The sequence below is a fragment of the Nestor notabilis genome, unplaced genomic scaffold, assembly GCF_000696875.1.
Source record: "Nestor notabilis isolate BGI_N333 unplaced genomic scaffold, ASM69687v1 scaffold21149, whole genome shotgun sequence".
NCBI lineage: Eukaryota > Metazoa > Chordata > Aves > Psittaciformes > Psittacidae > Nestor > Nestor notabilis.
The window spans coordinates 1-18,044 of record NW_009943524.1 but is presented as its reverse complement, the minus strand read 5'-3'; the positions used below and the strand labels follow the sequence as shown (position 1 = coordinate 18,044).

The following is an 18,044-nucleotide window of genomic DNA, read 5'->3' as shown; positions in this document are numbered from 1 at the left end:
GGACTACAAAGAAAAAGAGACACACTAGTGTGGAGTTCTAAACACCTCCCTGTTACGTGTTTATGGTTGTGGAGTTAAAAGCTTACAAATTTTATTATTAAGGTCTCTAAAAAGGAAGGAATCTATGTGAGAGAGTACTTAAAAAGGATTTGATCTGTTCTAAAGTATAGTTTAACATTAAAATGACAAGTGTCAAAGGATTCCAGCTACTAACAGGTAAGAGGGAGGAAGTGCATCAGCTGGGCACGTGGCTCCACTGTTCCCAAGAAAGGGGAGGTCCTGTTTAAACAAATCACAGTTCTTTAAAGCAAAGAAAAACAGAGAGAGATACACTTATACCAACACATATAAACTAGCTTAAATTCAGTGAAAATATTTCCTAGACCAACAATCTTTGGTGAGAGCTTGTCCAGAGTTCTGCTGATGGCTCCGTTGGGTTCAGCACTTTAAAACTCTTCATCAAAATTCAAAATGAGTCATCCTCCTCGGACTCCTCCAGGTACTGGACAGGCTTCTTGAGACGCCCAGGCCTGGCACGTTGCACGGCTGCGATGGGGCTGCCCTCACAAGCACTTGAATCAATGGTAAAGCTGTCATCGTCATCTGGCTTGGCTTTCTGGAGGGAAAGGATGGTCAAGAAGTGACTCATGACTCTAGGCATAGAGGGATGGCTCAATTAGCCCCAAACAACCCACTGTGTCATGGGAAAGGGGGTGTTTGGACTGATGAGACCAAACCAACAGTTTGGGATAAGCCTGTGTGCCCAACCCTGCTTCTTGCCCACCTCCCTGCACCCTCAGGTGTCACACGGGAGGTTCTACCTCTACCATGCTTTTCCTGCCACTCTCTGTGGTACCCCCTCAGCCCTAACGGATGGTAGAGCACAAACCTTTGCTGCGACTGATTTGGAAGGCTTGGAGCCAAAATCCGACTCAGAATCTGAACCCGAAATCAAAGTGCTCGGCTGCCTTTTGATAACTTTCCGCTGCCCCTTGGTCTGCACAGGCTTCTTGTCACCCACTGCTCCAGCCTCTGAGTCCAGGGATCCCTCCTTCGACGCTGTCTTGACAGATTTGGGTGCAGCCTTTTTCTTGGTGAGAATATCCATGATGGATGGCTGGTTATCTGAAACAGAGCACTGTGTTTAAACCCTTGTTCTGCTGCCTCTCTTCTCCTTCACAGCCTGTGAGCAACTTCCAACACAAACATGCTCTGCTCTACACTGCAAGGTGTGCTGCTGGTTGTCTTATTTTGAAGCACATTTTTCTAGAAAGATCACCCTTTACCAAGATGATGAGAAATGAGGGGATTTATCTGCTTAGTTCCACTACATTTAGAAGATCAAATTAAAATGTACCCAAAGCAATTTACAGCCTATTTCAGGTTGAAAAGATCTGAACTCTCAAGGCTGTGTAACCAATCTTACATCTTCAAAAGTTCTGCATAGAGAAGGAATGAATTTTCTATCTATATCAAACCCTTACTGGTGGAGTTCTTTCTTACCTACCTTTTTGAAACAGCATTTCGAAGCACAACTCCAAGTTGAGCTGAAATGAGCAGGCCATTTCTGAACGATAACAGGCTTTCTCAATTTAGAAGTGAAATAAACCGCTATTTTGCTGTAAAGTAACATGCTATTTCACTGCTAGGATCAAAACCAGCTTGTGATGGAATATAAAAAACAACTCTCAAAGTTTGACAAAGACTCTGGGCAGCTGAGTTTAAAAAACCCTGAATCAAATGTGGTAGATTTATGGGGTCGAGCTAGCACTAAATAGATCAAGCTACCCCAAAGCAGCTTGTCTTCCTCCTGGGAAGTGAGCTACCACGCTGCTTTCTTCCCAAAAAGACATGAAACAGAACATTGACTGCAAGACACAAATTCCACTCGGATTGTTTCTGCCAAGTATTACATAGCACTGTAGGAAGCATTCACTTTTCCTGTTCCCAAACTAAAATTCACTCCCTTCAAGCATGTCTGAGATGAACTAGAACATGACCTGTTTGGAAACAGACTTTAAAAATGACAACAACCAGGCAACCTTTGCCACAAACCTCAGATCTTTCTGAAATGAAAACTCAAGTTATTTGGGCCTCTGAATGCCTCAAAATCACTCAGACTGGTTTCCCAAAGGAAAAATAATAGTTCATCTAAAAAAGATGTTACTAAACTTCTTACCCTTAGTGGCACCGGCCTTCTTAGCTGCAGCAGGTTTTTTAGCTACAGCTTTGCTGCGAGGCACGGAGACAGAAGGAGCTGCAGGAGCTTGACTCCCATTTTCATCAGCAACATCCTGGACTTGCACTGAATTAAGAAAGCAAAAAGCAAACAGTCAAATTTATCTATAAACATTAGAGCAGAAGAAAATAACTTTGATCCACTTTATAAAAAGAACAACTATTCAAACTGGATTTATCCCAAATCCAAGTTAGAAATGGACAAGAAGTCTGGTGCCCTGAAACCACTCTGTACCCCGGCATCAAAGTTTCTCTGCAAGATCAGCAGCTAACGCCTGCCTTTGTCAGTGATCCGAGCACCCAGTGAACTCTGGTGGAGTTGTAGGTAAAACATGGAGGTTTAGAAGGCCTGGTACTCACCAGGTATAGTGCTTCGCACTGGCTTTTGCTTGGGAGCTTCAGCTGCTTTTTCAGTGGTTTCCCTAGAACACAACACCCCAAAGTACTTTTACTATGTGCTAAATAGATGCATTGAAGAAAACGAGCTATTTTTTTATACATATATATCTATATCTATAGCTCAGTAACACTAGAAGCACAACTAATTTCCAGTGACTATGTAGAGAAACACTCACTTTGGAGCAGCTCTGGACTTGGAAGAGGGTTTTTCTTTAGAGTCTGTATCTGATTCAGTGTTGCCTTCACTGCTGCCCTGAAATTTAAACTCCTCATCTGACCTGGAGAGATCTGAATCCGAGTCCGAACTTATTATGGTCTTGACTTTGGCTGGTGAAATGACACAGATGTATTTTACACATTTGGCAATATGCAACTCAGTTTCCTTTTCATTAATTTAGCTGCGGTTATTAAAAAATAAAGATCCGAATAAACCCAAGCAGATATAGAGACTGCCAGTGAGAAGACTCCAAATCACAAGTGTATTCTGCACTCACTCACCAACAGCGTACTTGATTTACCAAACACTCGTGTAATTAAAGCAAATGACCTTTTTTCTTTTGTTGCCCATTTCTGCTTTTCCTTGAAAAGCATTGTGAAAATCTGCCCATATGGTAGAAATACTTAGTTCTTCTATCTAGTAAAATAAACAAGTCTCTTAAAAATGATTTCTGACCAAGACCTCAGACTCTGGGAGCTCTCTAAAGAGTCTGTTCAATTTTCTCCTCCACAGACCACCCTTCACCTGCATTTGTGTTGCACTCACCTGCTGCTTGGCGAACCACTCTCTCTCTTTTAGGAGGCACTTCAAAATCAGTCTCTGAATCAGACCCTGAATCAGACCAGGGGTTTCGTTTCTTCACTTTCTTTAATGGCTTAAATGGTAGCGTGGCCTGTCTCTTACCACCTGAAAAATATTGGAGGCAGGATGAACCAAGAAACTTGTACTCTAGGCTCCATAGTTCAAGCTCAACTTAGAGATACATCGCTAAATTCAGAGGATTCTGGCTTAAATATTGAAGTGAAACAGCAATCTACCCTGCCTGTTATTCAGGATCACTTTCTCATCTAGTTTTTCCAAAAATACTGATCCTAGATATTACTCATCTCCTTAGGAAGAGGTCAGATAACCAAATTTACAACCCTTCCCCTTGCTTTCCATTGAATGGAGTAACAGACAAAAGCATTTACCTCGCTCAATATTAAGCTTCTGTGCTAATCTCTGCTTAAGGCCTGTAGGCTCTTTGTCCCCTGATGTGCTTTCTTCTTGATTCTCATCACATTCATTTTTTTCACTCTGAAGATACAAGCAGATATCAAATAGAGAGCAAGTCAGCTCACACAGTTAGTAGAGGCACAACATGGTAATGCAGAAAGGAGCTGCTTATTTGAGATACACAAAACTAGGCGAAACAAATTGTGTGCAAAAATGATTACAAGTAAATAGGACATGATCTGTCCCCAGAGTGACTTCAATGCAAAATTCAACAATTAACAAAACCAGGAACTTTGTCCCCACTCTGAGTGCATTTTGGTACTGCCTTTGTGTGCTGCTGGTCTGGCTCTGGGGTGTGTTGCGGATGCAGAATTGAACAGAGTGGGTGAAAAACAACAGTGCAGGTTATGTGGAAAAATTGTTTGATGGAAGCATCTGTAGGAAAGGAGCCGAGTGTCTGGCTTGCAGGTCAAAACAGGTGAAGGGCTATTTTTATTTTCTATATTGCAAATGGCTGAATGCCACAACTAGCACTATAAAAAGGATTCAATATTTATCTCCTCAATATCGAGAACAATAATGGCATGAAGTGGCTGAAAGCACTACTGGAAATGCAGAGGCTGTTCTAGAGAAGTGAATTTACTAGCTGTGCTTCCGGCCTGCTAGAGGATTTATAAAATCCCCAAGGCACCTAGGACAACCTTACTTGCATCTGCCTTTTAATTTCTAAGCTACCAACCCATCTCTGACACTGACACATACACTCTTGCCAAAAGATTTCCCTCTAAGCCATCTTCTGATCTGTTAGCAAATCTGTTCTCCTTCAGACTGAGAAACATCCATTTCCAGTGTTCCCCATGTGTGAGAGAATAGCTGTTTCATCAGGACAAGTTCAGCTACCAGCCTGCATTTCTTTAGGACTGTATTGATGGGGATGTAAAGAAAGATTAAGCAGAATGTTCCTTTTTACCTTAATTTTCTTTTTACTTTTCTTCTCTGCCTCTGCCTTCATCTCTGCAGTTATCCGAGGTACAACCCTTTCACCATGAGGTGATGGCATTACTTCTGGCAGTTGTGCCTTCTTCATTTTCCCTCCTTTTGCTTTTAAAGGTTTACCAACAAACCCTGCCATCTCATCCTGCCTTTGCTTGGCTTCCACTGCCTGCAGAGGTGAGTGTAAAATAAGACAACCATGAGAACATAAAAGAAACAATGTACTCCTGAAAAAAACACCATCACAGCCCTTGCAATAGCGCACTCTGTACTTGCTGATACATTTCCTACCATCACTTTAACTGAAGCTTCCTACCCTGGAAATCTGTAGATGTGCACATTTTCAAGAAATGATTTAAGCCAGAGCTGTAGTTACTTGGAGCGTAAGGGAAGACACAGGCAGTGACCAAGCTCTGTTCAGTAATGTCTGGCTCCTCTCTCATTCACCTCTGTGTTTTGACTCCCTTGCCTAGAGTGGTGGTACTCCTACCCAAGCTAGGTAGGTGAGGAAAGCTTTCATTCTCCTTAGTGAGTGCAAGACACAGGATTTATTTTTAGTCTCCTTGTTATGACAAAAAAGTCAATGAAGAGCTGGTGGCTAAGACTACAAGGGAGACAGTTGTCTGCACTGAACACTGACATACATCAAGTTCTTCAACAAAGACAGCAAGGTCTTCCTTCCACAGATCAGAGGGACTCTTGCACTTCAGGTTCTCCAGCTCCTTTTCCTAAAGCGAATCACAATTGATAATCATTAGTCACATTTTAATCCACTATCAAGAAAATATGTAACAATGTTTTTAGAAGAAAAGGAAGGAACATACTTTGTTATCTCTCTGCTTACACAGCTCATCTTTCTTCTCTTTAGTCAGATACCAAAGGGGCATGTTCAGCAGATAATTGAAGTCTGGTCCAGTAGCTGCAGCTAATTCTTTGTCACTCGCCCCCTCCTCCTCCTCCTCTTCTTCCTGAATGTGGATTTAAAACAAACACTGTCAACAAATGTAGTGACATACAAGGGTAGGGCTGTTGATCAAATCTGGACTGCATCACAGGTAACTCCGTGTGCTTGTGGTGTTCCTAGGCAAAAAGCAACTTGGGCTTCTTCGTACAAATTAAGAAGCTTTGAGACAGTGGCTAGTTCAGATCTATTTAGAGAGGATGACTGAAGCATTACCTTGTTCTGTGACTCCTTCCAAGCCTTCACTGGATCAGATTCATACCCTCTCTGGATAAGAACTTGAATCAACTCTTTCTTGGGTTTGTTTTCTGTAAACAGACATTTCAGGATTGTCAGTTAGTGACCACTGCCAATCACTGGTCTGTTGCATCCCATGGTTCTAGCAGCTCAGTATCCTATCGGGCTCTAAACCAGCCTTTCCTTATCGGAGGTGGGACATGCGGAAGAGCCTGAAATAACACCTAAAATGTTCCTACTTAGCAGGTGATTTGCCAGGTCAGCATTGCTCCTAAGCCTGCCGGGAACTCCTGCCAGAGCACTGTAAATATTTTTCTTCTTCATTTCCATACATGCATTTCCTCTGCCCTCAGTACTTTTTGAACTTGGAAAAAGAGGTGTGATGGTGTCAAAAAGACTTTATGGTAATAGGCAGGTGGAGGAAAAAAAAACCCTGATAGCACTCAAAGGCTTTGGTGTAGTTTGTACCTCATTAGACATCACCTGGGAAATTTATGCTGTTAAGTGCCCCAACGGATGGAACTGCTTCAGCTGGAATTTGTTCCTTTTTAAGATATCAGAAGCAATCAACCATGAGACACAAATACAAATGAAACTAGCTCTGTCAGCCTCGGAACTACGTATTACAAAACCCCAAGAAAATACATTTCAAGGGAATTATTTCTCTTCCTGAGTCAAGTCAGACAGACACAGGCTGTTGGGATTATTGGGCTGCCTTTAGACACAAACCACAAAGCATCTTATGACACTTTGTCTAGCTGAGTCTTCCAGGAATGCAAGTGAAATACAGCCTTGCCTTTTAGACCGAGGTGGAAAAGTTGATTGAAAAATCTGAATGCTGGGAACAAAGATGTATTTCTTTTTCTACCTCATGATTCTCAGATGCTGCTAACTTGAGTATCTTCTGAGTTTGAAACTCCAGTCCACTCAGACCACGATTTGGAATATTTTTGCCGAGGTTCACAACAATAACATATCTTAAGGATACATCTAAAAAAAAACACTACCCCCTTCTAACCCCACCACTACTTTACTCTTATTCTGAGTCAGAAATACCTAGGGATTATTACTAAACTATTACAAAAAGAATTCTACTCTCAAAATAGTGTCAAGTACACAGTAGGAAAGCTGAACAAGTATCCTGTTTTAATTAATATGTGCCCAATGCTCTACAGACCAAGGGTACTCTGTGAAGCATTTTCCTCTTGTATGTTACTGGAACAGAAAGATAAGCTCTAGCGGTGTTTGTTAAGAGCCAGTCTGGGGCTGAGGGGTGCTGACAGAACTCAAGGGAGCACCTGGTTCTCCCCATTTCATCAACCAAGTACCCAAGAACAATACATACCGATGACAATTTTGCCATCTATTTTCTCCAGGATGAACCGAGCCTGGTTGCTCAGCTTTGCAGACTCAGCACCCAGCATTCCAATCAGCCATTCCTTTCTCAAGTTGTAATATCGGAGTCTGAGTTCAAAGAACTCTTTAAGAATGTCTTGAGGAGAGTTGTACTTCTTGAGAAAGCCAACATGGTCAAAAAGAACCTGGATGAAAGAACACAGGTGTTACAATAAAATTGATTTCCAAACCCACTGAGAAGTACCTGTAACACAGGTGTGATAGTACAATTGAATTATTAGCCAACAGGTTATAAAACCTTAGTGTTGTTTTAGCTATAACTACACCTTGCAAGCCCAACAGTAGAGAGAATTCTATAATTTGAAAGTTCTTGAAAGCACACAGTAGGGTGAAGGTTACTTGGATCTTCAAGCTATCTGTAGGATAAATGTCTTACATCAAACTTCACACATTGTCGGAACCAAAATACTCAAGTGGCAGTGCTGTTGTCACAATAAAGGTCTCTGTAAACTGTGTGATTTCGTATCACTTTGACTCCTTCAGGCAAAACTACACCACTCTGAGCCCATTCCCAAGCCAGCCTCTTGACCTTTTGAAGGTGTATTTAGAAAGCAGATTTAAATCCAGTTAACAGCAGAAAAAAAAAGCAAAGTGAACAGGTTACTGCCAAGAGGATTTTTGTTACAGGCAGCAATTGCAGCTGTCCTCACAGCCTGAGTTAAATCAAGAACTTTCTTCAGCAAAATCTATTACATACCATGGAGTTGCATGTTAAACTTGTTTGGAGTTTGAAGACCTTATGCAGCCCTGCTGCTTTAACTTCCGCTAGTTTTTCTTCAGTCATCTTCACTAAAAACTTCACTGTTGTATCTGTGTGATATTCTTTATAGTCTGTGATCAGTGGGGGTGTCTTCTCAGTCCCATTCAACATTGGCTCCAGGACTTGCTCTTTGTAAGTCTGAGAAAAGAGTCAAAGTCAGACCCACATTTTTTGTGGAGATGAAAAGCTCCAAAACTAATCACTTTTGTTTTACAGGGCAAACTATCCATTCACTTTTATTACCTGCGTCCAAGTTCTGACAGGCAGCTCAGTGATCTCAATGGTTGTAGAATTAAGGATAGACACTTCACCACTTATCACATACTGATTAGGTCCCAGCTCATCTATCGTGCCTTTGAAATTCTTGTAACTAGGAAGCTAAGCAGAGAAGAACACTTGGGTTCAGCTTTGTGTTCATGCTTCAGTTTTGAAGCACTTGCTTGAAATGCTCCAGTGTGCTGAATGAACTGACAAGTGAGACATTGTTTTTTAAATACATTATTTACCATTGGCAATGGTTCTTCTCCATCCATCAGGCGACGGATATTGTTCACAACTTCCCTAATATCAAAGTTGGGGATCTTACAGGACCAGCCAGTCCCAATCCCTTCTGCCCCATTTATCAGCACCATTGGAATGATTGGCATATACCATTCTGGCTCCACACGTTGATTATCATCATACAGAAACCTCAGGACATGGTCATCCATGGGTGGGAACACCAACCGTGCTAGTGGACTACAATGGAAAAAAGATTTTAAGCCCAAATTCTAATCATTATCCTACTCAAATTTATCCCTTTGTTTTCACTATTTCCATATTCTTTGCCACGCCTTTCTGTTCTTTGGGATGATTAGGGGCACAGTTTAGCGATGGACTTGTCAGTTCCAGGTTAAGGGTTGAACTTTACCTTAAGTCTTTTCCAACCTAAATGATTCTATGATAACCAAGTTTACACATCTGAATCTAGCATCTAATTTTCACTTCAATTGTTGCTACTCTGTGTATGCAAGTAGCCCAAAGTTTCAAAGAGAAAAAGTAAATTTATTTTTCGAGTCCTGTAATATGCTAAGAATATTTAAGACAGTAAGAAACCTTTAACGCTGACCTGAGCATTGTGAAGATGTATCGAGGGCTGGCAGAGTCTTTCCCACCATGCAGCCTTGTGCCAAACTGACCAATAGGCTGTAGCAAGTTGAGGTTGTTACTACCCACAAAGTTCTGAGCTAAGTTAATAATAGTCATCATCAGCGACGCCTGCAATAAAGGAAGGTTCAAGTCTAAGAATGCAGAATTCTTCACTGAATGGGCAAAGGCAAAATTCACACCAAGAACAAAACTGATATAGAGGATAAACTTCACTAATAAAATACTGGAGGAAACGCACTGAAAGTTTATCCAAAGACCATCTAGTCTGGGTGACTGGATGTATTTCAGTGACCCACAGATATATTGCTATCTACCTGTCCTTGAAACCTCCACTGAAAGATTCTGTCAGTCTCCAAAGGAAAGTTTGTTTTACTGCTTAACTTCTTACCAAGGTATAAAGGCTATTAACATCTGCCTAAAACTAGCACAAATAAAGTGGGTTTTTCTTGTTCTACTTTTTGAATTAAATATAGTCCCATGAAATCTAGGCAGGACAGGCAGACTGACCAATCTCAGATTAAATGAATAATGAATAATCAATAATGGATATACAGCCACTTTGTCTTTGGTGTTTATACTCAAACATCTAATTCTGCTTTAGAGGCATCTTAGCTGTCAAGTCAAAAGAAGGGCTTTTTTGTCTTTCATTTAAAAAGCATTTTGCCCAACCAGGTCAAGATCTTACTTCACCATGATGGTATGAGGACATCTCTGCTACAGAACCAGCCAGCTGAGCAACTTTCACCTCCCGCTTATCATTTCGTTTGAAACACGTGAACAGAACTTTTCTTTGACCTGGCTTCAAACCTGTATAAAAAAGAAAAGACCTTGTGATTAGAACATACAATGCGTTTCACTTAGCTTCTGCTCTCTAGAGACCAAAAACTACTTGTACACCTAAAGATTCTGCACCCAGAGATTAAGGTACTTGCAACAATATACTACAGAATGGACAAGGCATTTAACCCAAAGGTTAAAATCCTGGACAGTAGAAAATCAACTTCAGAGCATTGACCCTGAAAACTCAGCAGGTTCACTGACTCTGATACGACATGACATAAAACCACCCAATTATTAAGTTCTGGGGAACACATTATGCAGAATCACCACCTTGAAATAACTTACCATCAACCAGTGATGGGATTGATCTTTCATTATCTGAGTTTGAGAACAGCACTAGCTCCTTGTTGATGAAGTTGTTGTATGTCAGGTAAGTAGTGTTTTTCCCATATAGGTATTCCTAAGAAAAACAGGTGCAAGATTGCCTTAAGTTTAACAAGGTCTAATCTGTTGGAAATCACACATGGCTAGTTTCAACAGAATGGCAACTCCTTGTACAACTAGGTAGACACAGCTCAAATGTTGAAATTCTTAGCGTGGCCCATAATATCTGAGAAATAAAGTCCTCATACGGTCCTGTTGGAGTTATTATTTCCCTTTGATAAAGTAATTTGGAAGGTAAGAGTTAGAAGTTAAATTAACTGTTGGACAACTGACAATGAGGCCATGGTGATAAGACGAGAGAAGCAGCTGCTCTGCAGAATCCCAAAACATTTCAACTGTCCCATAATCCAGTGACTGACTCTCCAAATCCAAGCTGTGTGCAGCTCTAATGTGCCAGAATGAAGCTGAGAACAGCCCCAGGGAGAGACAGGAAACCAGTTTACTTATACATGTAAACCTTCTACCTCTGGCAGGCCATGCAGCTTCCGTTGTCTTCTATCCTCCATGAAATTAGTCAGCCATTCCTTTCGCTCTTCTACCTTCTTCTTACTAAAGGCCTGTATATTACAAAGTGAAAAGTAACTCAAGATCTGACTCAGGAGAAAACTGCAGAACATGCAGAAAAATGTTAAAGGAATATTTACTATTGTGTCTGAAAATGTCAATTGGCTTGTAGTGATTAGTTTGTTCTGAGCTATATTTAAAACCCATCATTAAAAGGGTACTCTTGGCCTGAGGTCTGTGGACAGATTTGCTTCTACTGGTTAGACTAAAGCCGTAGCCTTGGCAACAAAGAGATTGTCTCAAGCCCAAAGGCCTCTAAGATCATTTTAAGAGAAAATACACAGCACTCCAAGCAGTAAAATACCAAAGGTATTAAGTCAGCAGTTAAATCGAGTGCTAGTTACCAGGGTGATCGCAGCATCATCTTCAGGCCCAGTGTATCTGAAGCCAATTCGATGTTTAGCCATATCTGCAAAGTATTCTTTAGCCTCCTTCGATGTGCTGGTACCCAAACCTGCAGAGACAGTACTAGTTAATTCTAATCAGTTCTTGCTTAAATCAAGGTGCAGTTCAAAGAAGTATTTTGCTATGCCTAGTATCTGTGATGTATCATTTAAATGTACAGCATGAAGAGGACTTACTGAAAACTTAAGTTACTTTAAAATGAGATGTAAGGTATCTCAAAATATCACAAGAATTGCAGATAGATGAGCAGTTGCATGTTGTACTTTTGAGTTTTGTCTGTAACTCCTGCAACATCTGAAAGTATTAACTGCGGATTGGAAACGATTCCTCATCTTCCAGCAGTTGGCAACTTTCTTACTGGTATTAAGCAATGGAGTGAATACTTACCTTACAGTGCTAACAGTAACACAAGGACTGTGCTGTGGAAAATGGCACATAAAACTGAGGATAATTGCCTAAGAGGAGTGGAAGAATGGTTACCTACAATACTGTAATTCCATTTTGAGATTTTATCCAGTTGGAGATTATTATTTCCTTACTTTTATAATTTATGTTGCACATATTCCTAATCAGGGTATCTTGGGAGGGTAGAGACATGGAGGACACCCAGTCCAAAACCCTTTCTGCAAAGGCAGAGCTAATTGAATTTAATGATGAATTCTCTTGCTTAGATCATTTCATTTCACCAAATTAAATTTCTTACAAACCTTTATAGTACTTGATTTTCCATGAATTGTAGTTCTGTGTTCTGTTTTTCCATTCTTCAAATTCGGGAATGCTATAGAAAGCAATTTCTTCTTTGTTTTTAGAGGCCTACAATTAATAAAATAATTTAACTATGAAATGAGAGGCAGATTTGGACCAATGGATCCTTACTCATTCACCTGCTCATCCACCCAGCTCTTACCTTTATGATGGGAGTAATAAATTCCTCCAAAAAGTTGTGTTTTAGAAGAGATGGCCAGTTGTGATGGATGAAGTTAATCAGCAAACCTTTGATATGTGATCCATCCTGATCCTGATTTAAGAAGAAAAAAAAACAGACATTTTATCAGACATGCTGGAATTGGCAATTGCTAGATTAATAGTAAATAATTCGATAATTCCAGCTAACTGACCCTATTCACTTTCAGTTCTAAAAAGGTGACCGACCAGTGGCTGTTTAACCACTGAGAATTAAGAAAAAGAGAAAAGGCACATTCTTGGTGAAAAAAAGTATCAAGGACTGGTCAAGGATCCTGAATCAGCAGACTGAAAGACAGTAACTAGCTATTTGGTGATGCTACTCCCCCTTCTGCTTCATCTGGTTTGTGGCTGAAAAGACATTATGACCCACTAAAATAGAGAATGATAGAAATAAATACAGAGGATTTGGTACAACAATGGCAGTGGGAGGAAAGTGCCAGTTTCTTCTCTCCTCTGCATTCAAGTGTTGTTTTTTTCCTCTCCTCATTTTCAGTTTGAGTGAACCTGACCTGATCTGTCATAATCATAATCTTGCCATAGCGAAGACTGTTTAAAGATTCTCGATCTTCATAGTTCTTTTTATATTGTAAACCCACGATTTTGATGATGTTGTTGATTTCAGCATTTTCCATAATCTGGAAAAGATCACACAGAATAAAAACTTGTCTTTCAGACTTAAAACATAGCTCAAAAAGTCTAAAATGATCCATAAACTGTTGACTGAGCTTTGTCTTGTCAGTGGTTTTTTGCTGTTTAGAATCTTATTCCTAAACTGAAGTCTAGTGCTTAAATTATTCTAGATAGTTCCTAATACTTTATAGTCCACAAGACAAACACTATTCCTTCAGCCAAAACACTGAGCAGGACTTACTATTCCCATTATACCAGCAAGGCAGGCTGAAGACGAGACTAAATTCAGGTGTTTAAGACACTGCTCCAATGAGTTCCAGTGTTCCAGATTGTATTGACTCATTACTCTAATAAGCCTTCTAACATGTAGACTATAACAATTTTCCAACTCACCTGCTTGTGAGAAGCTTCTCTGACATTGAGTATTTTCCCACGAAGTGGAAATACTCCATATTTGTCTCTACCGACCACTCCTAGACCAGAGACAGCCAGTGTTTTGGCTGAGTCTCCCTCGGTCAGGATAAGTGTACAATCTAAAGAATTCTTGCTGCCTGAAAAGAAAAAATCAAGACAATTTTTTAAGTAAGAAGTGAAATCAAAGCCTGCATGCTCAAATTGAATGGGAATATCTTCCAACACATACAGATTTTGTTGCACTGCATGTAGTAAATGGGGATAAAAATAGTAAATGGGACTATAAAATGAGGATAAACTATACTTACAGGTTCTGTCTTCTTTTTTCATTCTTTCATTTGTCTAACCAACAAGTTTTAATTGTTTTTGAAGGAATTGGTTACAAAGGATGCAAAACACTTACCAGCATCGTTGGCATCATCCAGCTTAGGAACACCCTTAATCTTTGTGTGTTTCACAGCTGAACATTTCTTATTCAGCAGGTTCTGAGCTTTAAATTTTACCCAGTTTAGGATACTTTCAACAATGCCACAGGCAACTGCCTGCAAGACAAAAAATAACCCCGAACAATTGGAAAAGCCTTAACAATGATGGAATTTTAAGGTATATCCTTTAGTTCATGACACTACTTCAAAAGTATGTATTTGACACATTAAACGTAAAATGGAGTTTACAGACATCTTGATTGTCTGTGTATACCAATACTTACACCCTTAATAAATTTTTCACTCAGTTTACAGGTTGAGCCAAAGTTCTTTGCCTGCAGAGTCATGTTCTCCTTAGTCTGAGAGTCAAAAGTTGGGTTTTCAATTAAGGCATTCACGAAAATCCACATGTGGTTCTTCACCTGGAGTTAAATACAAGCAGTACCACATGTTACACAGGCTCCTCTCAGTAACAGCAGTCAGTGTGTTCTGACAACTGCCTGTCAGAACCACACAGTGAGAAAAAGCTGTTACACTGTATGGATATGGAATTCTCCTAAATGTCCTGAAAGAATTTAGGACAGCTAATGAACATTCCTGAACAATACTTTATGATTTGGGCTATCAGGGAAACAGCATCTCTCAGCCTAAATAGGGATCACCTAACAGATGTACAGCTACACTAACTTAGGGTGTTCTGATGACAAAACACATCAGCCAAACAAAAAGATTGTTAGTTGGCTTGAACTGGACAATACAAGACTTCTATAATTAGCATGTTTTATATATATTGTCTGTACAATGGAAATACGTATTAATTAATGTAGTAATGCATTAAGCTGTAGTTGCAATATGCAATAATGCTGGAGCTGTGCTTCCCACTGAGGAAGTTCTGACACTGTACCTGAAAAGGCTTCACTCCAACTCCGTTCTTGTTCTTCTTTTTCACAACTTCAATGACTTTAGTCACAAGCTGGTCAGCTATGTAATCAACGTGCCTGCCACCCTAAGGGAAAATGGGACCAGAGACCTGGTGGTAATTCCATTTAAAAATGAAATCTATTTCAGACTTTCTGCATAGCCTTTGCAACATGAGGCAGCTAAGTCTTTTTCACTAACATGCATACATTTGAAATAGTTAATGACAAAGAACATGGCATGACTGCATAAACCAAAGAGTTACCTTTGTAGTGGCAATGCTGTTGACAAAGCTAACTTGCTGGAAGCCTTTTTCGCTTAAAGTCAAACACACTTCCCACCGAGAATTTACTTCCTCATGGACAACCTTAAGCACGTTACCAGTTTCATCTACTTTGTCCTTCAGGTAGAGGTCCACATAACTGCGGAATCCTTTCACCTGCACACAAATGTAAGCAGACAACTCCATTATAACAGCTCCTATAAATACTTAATTCATATCCTCCTGAAAAGTGGGTAGAGAAATCACTCAGGCACATTTTTCCTTTACTGTGCGTAATGACATAAATAGCTTCAACAAAATCTCACTGTTTAAATGGCATGAGAAACGCAGATATTACCATTTCTGTTAAATGTTCACTTACAGGCAGCCTCTGTCCATTTAGGAAAACTTTGACATCCTTTGTGGATCCAGCAATATCATACGCTCTTCGAGACATCAGTGCTACAATGTCTTTATCAAGGATTGTCATTTTGAATTTTGACAGATCAGGTTGAAAGGTGACACATGTGTAATCTTCTCCATCGAAATATTTCAGTCTCATTTCACCAGCCTTCCCCATGTTGTCGGTCCAAGTCTGAGAAAAGGAGGCTTTGTAAGTGGCAAGTCTAACACACACAAGCCACTAGAGCTTAGCGGCTCTAGTGATTTGCAAGTTTTAGATACTTTCAACTAGAAAAACCCCAGTGGTTAAAAACTAGATTCTGGTTATGTCTGCTCATTTCATTGTTCGTTTGAATTTTATTTTGTGGTACAGTAACTGTGGGCTAAATTTATTCTAATCAGGATGCTCTGAATGCAAGTTACACCTAGATTTTTGAAAAGAAAAAAAAAAAAAGAAGAGAAACTTAATTGAAAATCTTGGGTATAATCTTACTGAAATGAGAAGTGTTCATACCTGCCTGAACAGCTTTTTGTATTCACGACAGGCAGTTTCCACAGTAAATTTTGTGCTAAATATGTTGCACAGTTTGGCTCCATAACCATTTCGCCCACCTGGAATTAGAAGGAAAAGACTCATGTTATTACCTTTGTTCAAAACCATCTCAAAGAATTTGAGACTAAGAGGGGTTCAGCCACTTCAGCACAAAGGACAACTGGCAATAAGCAACAATATCCTACAAACTCAGTATGCGACTATAAACCCGCATTTAATTAGAATTAGCATTCAAAGAGAATTTTCCATGTTTGTACTGTTGTTAATATAAAACAGAGCATGAAGATATCTCTCTGGTGGACTCCAAACACCACTTTCATGCTGTATTAAGGGCCCCCTTCCCCATGTTATTTTGGTTCACATGCTTAAACTTACCAGGTTGCTCACATATTAACACATATTTGAGAGTTTCCCTACCTGTGACTTTCTTTTCATTGTCATCATAGTTGCTGGATGTTAGCAGCTGTCCAAAGATAAGAGCAGGCACATAGACCTTCTCCACTTTGTGTTCAACAACTGGAATACCTTTCCCATTGTTCCATACACTGATTGTGTTATTCTCTCTAGGTAGAGGAAAAAGTGTTTTTTTAAGGCTGCAAATGACTGAGCTACGAAACAAGTGTCACACAAAAGCTCTGGGGAAAGGCTACCATTTCATCAAGAGCAAATCTCTGCTGAGCGAGTGCAGAAACTGCCAGCAGAGGGAGAACAAGTCAATCAAAAAAATTAGCTCCAAAGGTACCGTCTATGAAACAGACCACCACACACACAAATCCTCCATCTGTGCTCAGTGGCAGAATACAAAGGTTGAGAGGAAGAGAATGGCCAGAACAGAAAACAACCACAAAGCAGCCATTTCACAAGTCAGCACTCTAAGAGACCAAGCAAAGAGCACTCTAAGAGACCAAAGCAAAGAAAAAGCCTTTCACAACTGGTGAATTACTAGTCTAATTTGGATTGACCTCATGGCAGAGACCACCATACCAGCTTAAAAGGCATCCATGTGAGAAAATCTAACATGCTCAGGTTGGGAAAGCAATGAAGAGGAACAAAACAAAACTTACACATCAATTGTAACTTTAATGCATGTCATGTTTTTATCCCTCTGCTTGTTGTCTGCAGCATTAACTAGAATGGAAAGATTATTGTTATTATATTACACTGTCAAGCAAGACAAAGCTATCAACTGATAAAGCGTCTTTAGCAGCATGAATGCAAAAACTCAATACAATGTTGTTAATAATAATCTTGGCACGCAAATATGTTGCTTGGCACACAAGTATGTTGCAAGTTAAAGATGAGTACTATTAGTTAACATAAAAGTGAGAATTTTGGGCTGAATTACATTGGTTTTGTAATAAAGTGTGCCATCATCCCACAAACAACTTACTAATAACTAGCTCTAATGGAAGGACTTTAGTATTGAATATTTCCAAGCACAAACCACATACCCTGCTACCACAATCCATCAAACTGTGCTATGGACATTAGCTGGTCAACGAGGCAACCATATCAAAGCAAACTTGCATTTAGCTGCAGTTTATTAGACATTCAGCATCCATTAATAACCCATCAGCCATTGACTCAACAGACGGGTCACCTTACCTAGGATCTCATCAAAGATCTTGTACAAGCCAGGCACAAAGGTCACATCTCTGCAGTTGAGGCCCACGTCCTCATCAAAAACCCACATTTGCTAAAAAGAAGGCAAGAAACACGTGAGTCCCCGGGCACCCCTCCACTCGTGTGCCCTGCGTTTGCACAGCAGACGTCTGGTGCTTTCTAAGCCGATGTTAAGGACTTCCCGCCTGCACCGAGGAGTTCAGGTGGCTCAGCCCCAGCCCGCCCCAACCCCGCACCTGGGTGACCATCTCCACGGAGCCGATATAGGTGTCGGGCCGGAGCAGGATGTGCT

At 40.2% G+C, this 18,044-nt stretch overlaps 1 protein-coding gene across 1 annotated transcript; it reads right to left on the bottom strand.

Moving 5' to 3' along the window:
* Window positions 1-466: 466 nt before the first annotated feature.
* On the bottom strand, window positions 467-18,039 carry TOP2A (topoisomerase (DNA) II alpha 170kDa; the record flags this gene model as incomplete). The annotated part of the gene is made up of 34 exons (XM_010021984.1): window positions 467-616; window positions 890-1,125; window positions 2,180-2,305; window positions 2,599-2,660; window positions 2,814-2,964; window positions 3,401-3,541; window positions 3,826-3,931; window positions 4,821-5,012; window positions 5,488-5,571; window positions 5,668-5,802; window positions 6,021-6,112; window positions 7,387-7,582; window positions 8,155-8,355; window positions 8,461-8,595; window positions 8,724-8,955; window positions 9,326-9,474; window positions 10,052-10,173; window positions 10,492-10,606; window positions 11,055-11,147; window positions 11,499-11,608; window positions 12,267-12,372; window positions 12,467-12,577; window positions 13,035-13,160; window positions 13,549-13,706; window positions 13,973-14,111; window positions 14,279-14,416; window positions 14,899-15,000; window positions 15,178-15,351; window positions 15,557-15,769; window positions 16,091-16,188; window positions 16,547-16,692; window positions 17,194-17,257; window positions 17,735-17,825; window positions 17,989-18,039. Coding segments are annotated over 34 exons (4,545 nt in total), but the record flags the coding sequence as incomplete, so codon positions are not given.
* Between the last annotated feature and the right edge of the window lie 5 nt (window positions 18,040-18,044).